Below are 12,796 nucleotides of genomic sequence, written 5' to 3'. Positions count from 1 at the left end.
TCTAATTTTCCATAATTGGAACTGCTCTGAAGCAGAATGAGAATTACCTTCTTTTTTATTTACACAGAGAAGACACAATCTGAGAATGTAAAATATTTACTAATTTGTTGTTCAGCAACTATGGATCTTTTTCCAGATTAAGAATTCATAGGAGATAGATTTGGTCCCATCTAAGTTAGAGCCAAGGAGCCTTAGTAGTACTGTGGGTTAAGCATCAGACTTTTTACTGCAACGTCAGTGGTGGAAACTCACCCTCCACTACCTGTGAGAAAGATGATGCTACTTGTTCCTGTAAAGGTTTACAGTCACTCTCAAAAATCCTCTGTAGAGTTGAGTTTAACCTATAGGTCAAATTAGATGAAAGGAGCCCTAGTAATACAGTGGTGAAGCACTTGACTATCAACCAAAAAGTGGGCAGTTGAAGACCACCAGCAACCCCACAGAAGAATGATGTAGCTGCCTGATTTTGTAAAGACAACAGCCATGGAAACCCTATAGGGAAGTTCTTTGCTCTCCTAAGGGGCTGCTTTGAGTTGGAATCTATTCAACAACAGTAGGATTGGGTTTTGGTTAGTTAGCGGAGCATGAGATAACTTAGGAGCTAAAGGAAGAAAAGGATGCTAAGTTTGTTTGTTTGTTTGTTTGTTTTAAAACTAATATTATGGTTGGCAAAGATGACATGTCAGATGCTTCATTCATTTTAAATACTGTATCCTTATGTCAAATCTATAGTACTTTAAATACTTCACACAGGTAAAAGACCAGTGGAATCTGTGTTTAAAGACACCAGACACATCCTCTTCACTCCATTCTGTGTTTCTCATTTCCTTTCCAAAGATGTGTTTCTCAGAGGCTTTATTATGGGCTGACCCAAATTTAACTTTTATTTGTGGGGTCTCCTTTATAGCTGCTGTTTGTTATTGTTGTTGTTTTCCTTATATATACACAGTCTCAATTAATGCAAAGATCATCACTGTGTTTCTCCCTTGCACAAAAAGCAAAAGGAATCTTCTATCTGAATACCCTTTGTCAATGTTGTACAGTCAGGAATTAATGTATCGGATGCATTTAGGGCTTGTTAGCATAAAGATCTTTATCTGAAATAGCTATGTTGCATAAGGTTATTTGTTTTTTGGACTATTTAAGGTTGCATTACTTTATTGTGTGAATGCTCTCCTGTTTTTCTTTCCTCTCTCCTCCCTAAAATCCCCTTGTTTAACAGCAAACACACCCAGGGAGCACTGAACGAATCTGATGACCCGGAAACAGGCTGTCTAACAGACAACAAGCCAACTTCTCGACACTTCTATCCTGTCGCCTTGCTTCTTGTCAGCTCACACCTGCTAGTTGTGTGGCTTATTTTAAGTCTTGCTTTACTATTAGCCAAATACCAATAAGTTTTATGTTGTATTCTTTCTTTTCTATGAATAACAACAGACTTTAAATTATGGGGATGATGCTGTAATATTTCTACGTTTTCAGATTCACAAAAATTTTAAAAAATGTTTGAATTGTGTTTCTGTTTGTTTTTCCTAAAACCTAAAAACAAAAAAGTACTATGCATTCAGTGAATTAATTTGCTCTTTTGTTCATTAATAAAAGTGTTTCCCACTGGTAATTAGCTCAAGAAGAATTTTTAAATCATTGTCTTTAGAATAAGACAAAGAACAGAATCCTGAAAGCTTGAAGTTCTGAGCCTCCTTTTCCTCTTCCCAGTAAATTTATTGTTAAAGAAATTAAGACTTAATTTGCACAATACAATAAGACCTGGAGTCCAGGCCTGGAGATGTGGGAGGATGCATATTTAATTTCCACTGTGCTAATATCATTGTTGCCATCAGCTGATAGGACCTTCTGCCTGGGTTTCAACCTCTTCTTAAGTCATTTCTTTCTGCATTTAACCCTTTCTGTCAAGTAACTTTATGGAGAGAATTCATATTTATGTTTTGTAATTAAATTAGCCTGTTTCAATGATTGTTTTGGTTAATTTGGTTCTCAAAGTACTTTTCTGTTCTTTTTAACAAGGTCTTGTTTCTGTCTTGATGCACCATGTTTGGCACCTGTCACTTTGTACTGTCTGTACAAGCCCTCTCCCTTTATAAAGCTGAGACCTGAACTAGGCTGTTCAGAAAGCCATTTTCTCTCTTCATTGCACAGCTAAAATAATGAAGTAAAATAGAGATGAAACTTTCCTTTAAAAATCTATAGGGCCAGACTTAATAAATTAAATGCCTTATTCCTAAAACCTGCATCCTTAGGGCTGCATATAGATTTTAATGTGTTTTAAAGAAACGTGAGAAATTAATTTGTGGAAAAGCTATAAAAGGCAGATATATTTATGAAACTTAAGCAAAGCTGTATTGTGAAGCAAACTATATTAAAAGAGTTTATTAAACCTTAAGTATCTGTTAGCAAAGAGACATTAATCATCTCTTTCCGAGGGCAATAATGGTATTGAGCCTGGCCTAGGATTTAATTTTGTAAGATGTATCATCACTTGTGGGGGAAAAAAAAATGTAGAGTTGAATCTTTGTTATTTTTACTTGGACTGTTGCTGCAACTCTGCATTGAACAAATAAAGCATATTTCTTTATTCTGTGTTTCATGAGGCTGTGCTTTCTCCCTTTCCACCAGAGAAGGCTGCCGCATAGAGAATGTTCTGAAGAACATCCAATGCAGAAAGTATGCCTTCAACAAGCTACAGCTGATGGTTCTCCCCAAGCACTACAGACCTCCCGAGGGCACCTATGGAAAAGCTGACACCTGAGTTAACACCATGCAAATAAACAGGAACACAACGAGGTTGCTGGTGGATAATCTCTCCACCTTCGTGGTTTTATTTCTGTAATGTCATGGTATTCAAGGATGTTTCACCCCCGTCAAGTATCATTCACATGGTTTTTTGAAAGAAATCCATTAGAAAAATGTTGAATAATATTGCCAGTTCGAGTTCTAAGTGTCTATAGTGGCCCCTGGTCCATGTGGTCAGTTCATGAAGGACGCACACATGTCAGTCACGAAGCACTGCACTGAAGACCCAGACTTGCTCCGGAGAGTGCTGCTTTCACTGCAAACAATGAAAAGGGAGGGAGTGCTTATGAGATACTAGTTCACAGCCTTCTGGCGGATTACCTTGGAATCAATCTGGTGGAGTTTTAAATATTTTTCTAGTGAATTGAAATCAGGAGGAGTTAACACAAGGAGTCCTGATGGTGTAGTGGTTGAGCATTAGGCTGCTAACCAAAAGGTGTGTGGGTGGGTGGGTGGGTGGAACTCACCCAGTCATTGAGAGACAGGGGAAAATCTGCTCTGGTCAAGATTATAGCCTTATGTTGATGGGAACATATGTAAAAACGATTGAATGATGGATTGTTCTAATATTTGTAAGAGCCCCCCAGTAAAATGATTAAATGAAAGAAAAGATTATAGCCTTAGAACCCCTACGAGGCAGTTCTGTTTTGTCCTAAAGATTAGTTATGAGTCAGATTCAACTCAACGGGAAATAGGTCATTTAACTCATAATCCTGATTGCTGAAGCAGTTTAAAGATATGCCTGTACCTTTCTTTACCATCCAGACAAGTTGCAACTGTCCTTTCTTTAGTATAGCCGTCAATTGTCCCCCGACCCTTGTGTCTTTTCAAAACGATATACATGTGGTCCAGCTGTGGAAGTGGCTGCATAGCAAGTTTAACAGTGTAACAGGCAAAACGCTGCAAGGAACTAAAACTGCAAAGACATAATAAATCATGAGTATATTGATGCTCAAAATGAAAAGTTTTATCAGCCTGATCTTCATGTATCTTAGCTGCATGAAAGTCAGGAAAACAAAGCCTTTGATTTGATTTCTAGCAGTCAGTTTGGTATAGAGTATAAACGGTATGCACAGGCACTGCCTGACACAGGTTAAACTCCAAATCTAACCCTTTACCCTAAAGCTGATTTCAATTGTTGCGCAGTATGTATCTGCCCCCATGTGTTTCCAAGGTTTTAGACTGCCACATCATTTCCCCTTGAAGTGACTAGTGGGCTGGAACTTCCTTTTGATTAGCATCTCAGAGTTCAATTCCCAAGCCACCAGGCCTCCTTCTGAGGAGAGGGTAGGATACGTACATAACGTATAACACATGTCATATATAGTCATAAGGATTGATCGAATGCTATCATACATTCAGTGGAATTGGCCCTTCACTCCTGGCTGTCCCGTGTGTTACAAAGCAGAGCTGCCCTAAACGTTCTCTTACCTATCATCTTTCTGACAGCAAGTTGCCAGTTTTTAAAAATCATGTGGGGCCACTGGATGGGTTCAAACCCCACCTTTGGGTCGGCAGCCCATCCCACTTGGGCTCTTAGTGATAAACTATAACACTTATTTTTCTGTTAAACTGAATTTCACAGTTTTCATTACTTACAATCCATAAATTCTCAGAAAGTCTGAAGGTGCCTTAAAGGTCATCTTGTCTAACACCATTAAAATGGATAAATTAATGTGTCAAGCTGATATGCTCCCAACCCCTAAGTTAGATAAATGCAGAACCATGATCAGAATCGTCTCCTTCACCTCCTTGCCTGGGGCTTGTTTCTCCTTCAAATTACCATGCTGCCTGTTCTTGAACTTCAAGGGAGAACACGACTCAGTAAAAAAGAACTTGGGATAATATCGCTGGAATTGAAGTTAGTAGTAAACCGTCTGTCAAATACGAAACCTGTTTTGTCACCACTTAACAAATTCATTATTTTATACTTTTCATCTGAAGAGCATGCGATGCAGAGCATTAATCTCCCTGGAAATGCCAGAGGCTAATTACATAGACATCTTTGAGCTAGGTCCACCATCCATGGATATCACAGCAAATGTGAGTGCTCCTGGCATGAGATGCTTTTGAAATGAGGATCACAAACAAACCTCCACATTTAATTCATTAAATTATTGTAAATTTTAGATAACATTTTGGGAATTTTCACACTAGAAATGTTTATCAGCTCATCATTGTACTTACGTGAACTGGGAGCACTATGCTCGAGGAAGTTGCCAAAGGGTTCACAGCATCCTGTGTACTCAGGATCAGTTCGTGGACAAAGTGATCTGATTGGTATTCCACTTTGGTATTCCCTCTACATTTCATTGATGAAATGACTAATTGTTCAAGTCCATTCACAAGGGTAGATCTTGGAACTAGCGTAATCATTTCCCCACTGGACTGAAGTAAAGAGCTTGTGATATCAGGGCTCTTGAAGCTTCCTTCAGGCTGTTAAACAGTAGTCTGAGTTCTAAAATAGGTAAAGGGACTTCTCATGTAAATAATCTTATAAACAATAATTTCTGTTTGTATTTTTTAAGCGAAACCTTTTTATTCAAATAACAAAAGGAATTAATCAGCTTGAAAGCCAACTGTAGAGTTTAGAGGAGGCATTTCTAAACTTTTTTCTTTTATAATGAGTCCTAATATAGATGCTTCAAAGAGTTAGGGTACTGCAGTACAAGTTCACATTGGTTTTTATTTATCATTAATGTAGTCATGTTCATTTCTTAAAGGCAGCTTATATCTGTGTATACTTCCAAGGTGTATTTTATCAGAAATATGTGCTTTAGCTCAACCACAATATTGCTCCTCTGCTGAGATATCCCAGAACTTCTTTTGGAAAACCACTTTGAACTTTATGAAAGTTTTATGTCAAAAAAAAATTGTCTTAAAATATCCCTTGTACAAGGACAGACTCAGTCATATTTTTCTATCTACATTTACATTTAGAAAATATATCAGCAAATCTACTTATGAGATTATGTTGGGGCAAACATTGCACCCAGAGAACGACACTTCCCAGTGTTTCACAATGGATACTCAAAAATCATTGCTTCATAATTATTTTACTATATTCTTTTGGCTTCAAAATATATTTTCCTCTTAATATTATCCAATGAGAGGATTGATTTTAGATTAGTTACCAGACAGGTTTAGGAATAAAAAACCAACGCAGAGAAGAACGGAATCCTGAGTCTGTTGGACCTAGTTCGTGACCCAATTCCAGAGAGAGGCTGGAGATGTGCTGTGAAACAAGGGAATATCATCATTTAAAATACGTTATTGAACTCAACTCACATTTAGATGAAACGGTTCATCTAGTTCTCTTGTAATTACTTTTTCTTGTAAATATTGCCTTGGTTTGTGTGTGTGTGTGTGTAAGCTCTACCAAAACAACTCTTTGATGCACATAATTAGGTCTGTTCGGTCGATTCAGTTCTGCAGTGTGTGAGAACATCCTTTCTATCCAAATGGCAAAAAGTACTAAAATGAGCCACAACGGCTTAGGACATATACCAGAAAGTCCAGACATTACATTATAAAATGTATCAGCTTCTTCAACTAAGTATGGCATTTTATATAAGACTTGAATAGAGAGAAAGCATTATGATTTGTGGTGTTTTTCTTCCAAATCAGTAACTACTGTGTCAAGATAGTCAATCCAAGTGTTGTGTTGGAGTTGGCTTTATTGAGAATTAAAACTACAGTTGAAGAGGTTATATTAAAAACAAAGGTAATGGATACTCAAAACATTGCTTCCTAATTATTTTATTATACATTATCTATTTGTTTGACTAATCTGTATGACCCATGATTTGATGGTTATTTCTGCCCACCTGCCTGTGCCTTAGGCATACTACATAATGATTTGCAAAGGTGATCTTCTCTTCCTGACTCAATGTTCAGTAATATCATGGTGGTAGTTTGAAACAGGCCACAGTGGGACTATTTATACTACACAATTTGGCAAATACTACAAATCAGGGATTCTGGTCCTAGAGAACCAGTTGTTAAGCAATTACCAGCACACTGCTCCAGGACACCATAACTATTTGCTCAAAAAAAAATAACCAATTATTGGAAATCCTATAAAATGATGACAATCATATGAAATGGAATCTATCTTCCAAAAGAGATGGCTACCAATTTAGTTTTGGTTTTTACCCTCTGTTAAGGATGCCGATTCACTAGAAATCAGACTTGATGTTTATATAATAGTCATAATTATTTCACCCTAGACACGCACTCAAGAGCATATCTCTCTCTGAAGTTCTGCAAGAGGAATCTTAGCAAAGCAGCTTTAGTGGAAGCTAATAACAACTCAGGGCTAAATGCAGGGAAATGTGAGCATAATCAAAGCATCGCTGACAATATGCTTCATTATCAATTTCTTAAGCTTATCATTCTGGCATTTGCCTAAAGCCGGAAAAAAGGTAACATATAACTATGCCCAGATTCTAATAAATATCGCTCAGTTGAAACCAAAAATGGTTAGATTAAACAAATTAAGCCCTGGCAGTATGCCAAATTACCATGCGTGCTTTAGGTGGTTGATTTTCCAGCAGTGTCCTATGTCATTTGTTTAGTTCAATATACAGGGCACCTTTTGTAATCTTTCAAGAAATAAATTCACTTTTATCACAAATTAAACTGGTCTGGAAAAAAAATATGTGATGAGCAGTTAGAGGAGGAAATATATTGAACAAAAGCATCCCTAGATGCTGTGAGCTCTACAAATGATGTACTACTGAAAGGAGTGATTTGCCGAGAGACTTTGTCTGATACCACGTTAGTGTGCATTCACATTGATCTTTCCCAGCTGGAAGCTACACACACTAAGCTCTGCGCACCCCACATTTATGTTTGTTTCCTTTTAAAAAGGGTCCAAATATATTATATCTTTAGCTTCGTTGGCAGTTTTAAGTTAATTTTTTCCTTCCAAATATATGTTCCCCAAAGCAAAACAAACAAACAAACTGTCTTTAAAAATGGGAAGATAAAATGAATGACTTAGATAAAATATGGCAGCCCCATTGAAGGTAAAGGATGGAAATTTGGATTTTTCGCTTTGAGTCACGGTGCACATTAATCACTCTTTGAATTTTATTTCTTAGGAATTAAAAAACAAAATGTTCAAAAAGGTCAGCTCTCAAACAGATCACATCAGGATGTTGAAGAGATAAGAAACAATTATAAGATAATCAACTCTCTTGAATTTGAATTTCTTAATAGATTATATATATCAAAGTTTAGATTATGGAGCATATACAGGCAAAATGAATAAGATAAATAAGACAATATAAATGATATTGCCTGATAAACCATACCTTGCTAATAACACTTATCATTAAATATAGTTCTTTTAGCAAGAAACTTTCGCCTTTCAAATTCATTATAGTGTGAATAGATTCATAAAATTGTTAAAAATATCTAAACTATTCTAGCATCATAAACTGGCAGAATAAAAAAAATAATTCTGTAATGCTGACCGTGCGTGGTTTCATTGACTAGCATGCAATATCAGCTCAAGTTTTGGCAAGACTGCTGTATTATTTATGTAATCTGCATACCAAATTTGTAACTTAAAGTGTTGCTCTTATATTACTAACAGAATTTTAAAAATAATCCATGTCAAGAAATTTTCAAACATGTCTCCAAGGTTTACTCTTAGGCCTGTAAGTCATCCAAAAGTAAAACCAAGCTCACTGCCATCGAGTCAATTCCAGCTTGTAACCACTCCACAGGGCAGAGTGGCATTGCCCTGCTGGGCTTCGGAGCCGGTGATCTCAAAGAGAGCAGACAGGCTCATCTTCCCCCTCTGCAGTTGACACCGCCCACTCGACCACCAGGATTTCATAGCTCTTAGAGACATTGACATTTCACTGTGCAATGTTTGTAGACATAGGCCTCTTGCTTGTGGTTATTTTATCTAATTTTTCATATTCTTGAGGTACTTAGTAGAAAGTTTGACAATTGTTTTCTTTTTGTGTTGAATATATGTTCTAGGTGAACCATTACTATGTGTTCTTAGGAGATAAGGAACAGATAGCTAGATAATTTTATATTGGCATTTAGAGAAATATTGTTTTTGTTTTCTTCTATGTAAACCATATTCATTGTACACTGTGTGTATATTTTTGTTTAAATAAATGTGGTTTTTATTTTTTGTTTCTGTCTTTTTCTTTTTATTATACTTTTGTTTTTCATTTTCATTGATGTAACAGTATCTAAATCTAAATTAAAATAGCAAACTTGTACTCTAAGCTGTATTTTTAAAAGATTAGATGCATTTTCTGTTAAACTACAATTACAGGGCAAATTTTACATTGTTCCTAGATTAGTTTCATATTCACTAACAAAGTACACTTATGAGGGCTGCTATTCTATGGGACCAACTTCCCCCACAATAAAAAGATCCAAGAACTACGTGTCAATAGTTAAACACTGATCTAATCATCAATTTTTATTATGATGATTATATGTAGAGCTATTTTCAAATTCCAAATAACTCTTACGGATCAACTATTTGAATCTAACCATGTATAATTTATTATAGCAGTTAATAATAGAGAACCAATTCCAGAGGGTTTCAACTGGATCTTGTTGCAAAGCTATTAGCTGAAAACCTCTGCTTGTATACAATGGGAATGGAGTTTTGCCATTTGGAAAATTCCAAGAACACATCGGATTCTGCAGCCAGAGTCTTTATTCTTCTCTAGTATAATCATCCATACATCTTCCCAGGAATGTGGTTGTTGGCTTCTGAATAAGTATCCCCATTGTGCAACCATGCAGTCAGTAATAACACAACTCTGCCTGCCACACAGCTGGAGAAGTTACACGTCCATGAACATGCTCCTAGAATGTTTCAAGAGTAATATTCCCACTCAAAGTCAGGGGTGCAGAGCGTTTGTTCATGGCTCTTTTGCTGTTTCCCCGCAGTGAAGTCAGGAAGCTGGATTGAAGAGGATTCTCCAGTTAATGTGAATCTTCTGGAACTGGAAACCTCTGGCAGAATATGTGTTCTTATCCAAAAAGAGTTCTCCCTATTTAGTTTGTACACTCACTACCCATTTTTGAAATAATATTGTTTCAAAATGCTGCGTATGCACCACTCTGAGAAGGACACCACTTATTGGATCCACATTGGGAAATCACTGAGATATATAGGTGTTTATTTGCTGAGTGATGCAAACTTTATCAGACTTAATTTGACAAAATTAAGTTAGATGTCTCTTAGCAGTAACATATTATGAACTTTATTTTAACAGTATCAGAGAAATAAATTCTGTACAACTACAGCATATCACTTCTAAAGTTATAGCTTATACCAGTGCATTGCTTTATCATAACCTAATGCCATAATTTAAAACCATAAACCTCATTTTGACTCATTTGAAAAGGTTTAAGTTGTTTTCAACTCTGCTTCAGATATACTGAGAGGGCTTCAAAAAGTTAATAAAACATTTTTCACATTTTTAACTACATTTTCCCATGATTTTCTTTACCCCCTCTCATATATTACTAGTTTTAAAAATATTTTCATTAAAGTTGAAATTTTTTAAATCTGCCCCTTAAAATATTAGCTTTAACTATCTGGATAATTTTCTTAGTTCACTAATTAGGTATCACTATTCCTTAAATCTCTTTCAGCAGAATTTTAATTACTTGTATTTTTCTCAGAAGACTACTGTAATTATGTCACAGATATTGGCTTTATATGGCCTTGTTTGGGACAATTTGGCCTGCTAAACTACAAGATAATTAGACCCAATCAAAGAGTAGAAAATTAAGCTTCGAGGGGAAAAGTATTGCTTTTAGGTATGCTCTCAAGTTGGCCAGGTTCCGGGCTTCCTTCACCTCAGGGAATAGAGCTCTACAGTGTTGTCGTCGGATGCCACTGAGCTGACTCTGACTCAAAGTGACGCTAAGCACATTGCCAGGTCCCGGGCCACTCCCACAATGGTTCTTAGTTCTGAACCCATTGCTGCAGTTGCTGTGTCAACCCCTCTCATTGTGGCTTTTCCTTGTTTCCCCTCTACACCAGAAGAAGAAACGGAGACTGTCTTAAAAGCCTCCTGCAGAATTCCAAACCATTTGGAATAAAACATAGTTAGTCACTTAACCATCACGTCATCTCTTTTCCAGCGAGTACCTGTCCTTTCAGACGCAGGTGTTCTAGGACTGTTATGACCATGAAGTCAATCTGCTTCTTGTCCTGCTTTTCAACTTCTGACAACTCACTGAAACTCATGTACATAGCTTCTGAAGACTTGTGAGAAACCCCCTGCTGGTTTAAGACAGAACGTCTGTGTTATGATATGTGTTAGACAGGGTTCTCTAGGAAAACAAAATCAGGACCCTTATGATTATGTATATATAAGAGGATAGGTTTACACAGCAAGGAGGGATATAACAGTTGATTGATCCATACAGCAGTACAGAGGGTTGAGTTCAACTCACTTCCATGGCACAGTTAATATACTGTAAGTACTTCAATTCTCATGGGCTGCCAGGTCCAAGGTCAAGGAAGCAGACAGTGAAGTCCTCCCTTGAGCAAGGCAGGCAGAGTCTACCCACAGGCAACAGACAGCAGGATGGGTCAGCAACAGTCAGTAGCTCGGGAGCTTAGCAAAGCAGGCCCAGAGGGAATCTCGAACTCAAGCACATGGAGTGAGATCAGGTGAGTCAGCTGTATGGTGCAAGAGAGGGATGGTGTTTTTTGCCAAAACTGGTGCACTGAGATGGCTGCATGGGCAGGTGCACTGACGTAGTGAGATGAACTGACCCTGGCTGTGTCAATGGGCTTAGGCATAGGAACAATTGCGACAATGGTGCAGGTCTGTGCAGTCTTTCTGTTGTGCACAGGGTGCCTATGGGGAGGAGCCAACTTGATGGCACCTAACAACAACAACAATAATGATTTCACCCTGTATCATTTTGCTTTTCCCTGTAGCCCTTGGCTACAAAATTACATACCAATAATGGTAATGATTTTCATTTTGCACAGTATAATAGTGAGAAAAACGGAGCCTTATCTAACCTCCTCTGGCTCCCAAAATTGATTGCCACAAGGCAGAGATTAGATATGCCTCCACCCTCCACGCCCTTTTACCCCATTCTCTCCCTCCCATGGCATTTTGCTTTGGCTAGTCTTGATAGGTCATTAAAATGGTCACACAAAACTCACCGATAATGTTCATGATTATGGGTTTTATTAGGGATTAGAAGGTTATAATGCAGGTGGGAAATGCTCACTTCACAGTTATTCAGTCAGAACAGAGAGGCAGGCTTCTCTTTCGTCCTCAGCCAGTTGGCCTAGCTTCTGCCTTGCTTCGGCAATGTTACAAAGTGTTCTTATGGCTTCAAACAAATGCGTGAAGGACACGTGCTATGCAGGTCAACTTGAAGGCATTCAAGTCCAGCTCTCCCTATTAAGTGCTCAGAGGCACCTCACTCCACAAGTTAGTTTCCTAAAAAGTATTCACCTTTACTTGTTCTGTAGAGTGGGAAGTCCACTTCTCTGTCTTATTCTCTAGCCCCCAGTTCTGCTATGACTCCTTCTCTCACACTTCTCTGATGTCAAGGCTGTCTCCCTGTTCAAGCAAGTTCACAGTGTTCCACACCTGGATTTTTTCTCTTGCTGGTAGTGAAAACCCCCTTCTTGCTTCTAAGATGGCTGGTTTTATACCCAGCAGGATGGCACTCACAATTAGCCCTGTTAATAATCACTTACAGCTCAATCGTATAATCCATTCAGTATCTCTCTGACCTTCTTACTCAGACACACCAGGGAAAATTAAGGTATTTTGGTGGGAGTAACAAAGGCTGTGGCTAGAAAATCCATAATAAGCAATTCACTCCCTTGCAGCTTATTAAACCAAGGCACCATATAGCACCACCCTGTGATAATGTGCCTCCTTGGACTTTGAATATGTCAAAACCTCATAGTTTCTTCCTAAAGATTCTCAATTCTTAATTACTTCTCTTTTTT

The 12,796-nt window shown here is 37.6% G+C and overlaps 1 protein-coding gene across 1 annotated transcript in view; it reads left to right on the top strand.

The window, feature by feature from the left end:
- INPP4B (inositol polyphosphate-4-phosphatase type II B) overlaps positions 1-2,593 on the top strand; it is a 459,089-nt gene extending 456,496 nt beyond the window's left edge. Inside the window, exon 20 of the mRNA XM_045293549.1 lies at positions 1,223-2,593. Coding sequence (XP_045149484.1) covers positions 1,223-1,397 — 175 coding nt within the window. The 3' untranslated portion in view covers positions 1,398-2,593. The remainder of the gene's footprint in view (positions 1-1,222) is intronic.
- The last annotated feature ends 10,203 nt before the right edge of the window (positions 2,594-12,796 follow it).

Source organism: Echinops telfairi, unplaced genomic scaffold (genome assembly GCF_000313985.2).
Source record: "Echinops telfairi isolate 266 unplaced genomic scaffold, ASM31398v2 ScPeMD7_2186;HRSCAF=2738, whole genome shotgun sequence".
Taxonomy (NCBI): domain Eukaryota; kingdom Metazoa; phylum Chordata; class Mammalia; order Afrosoricida; family Tenrecidae; genus Echinops; species Echinops telfairi.
This window is presented reverse-complemented; position numbering and strand designations above follow the sequence as displayed.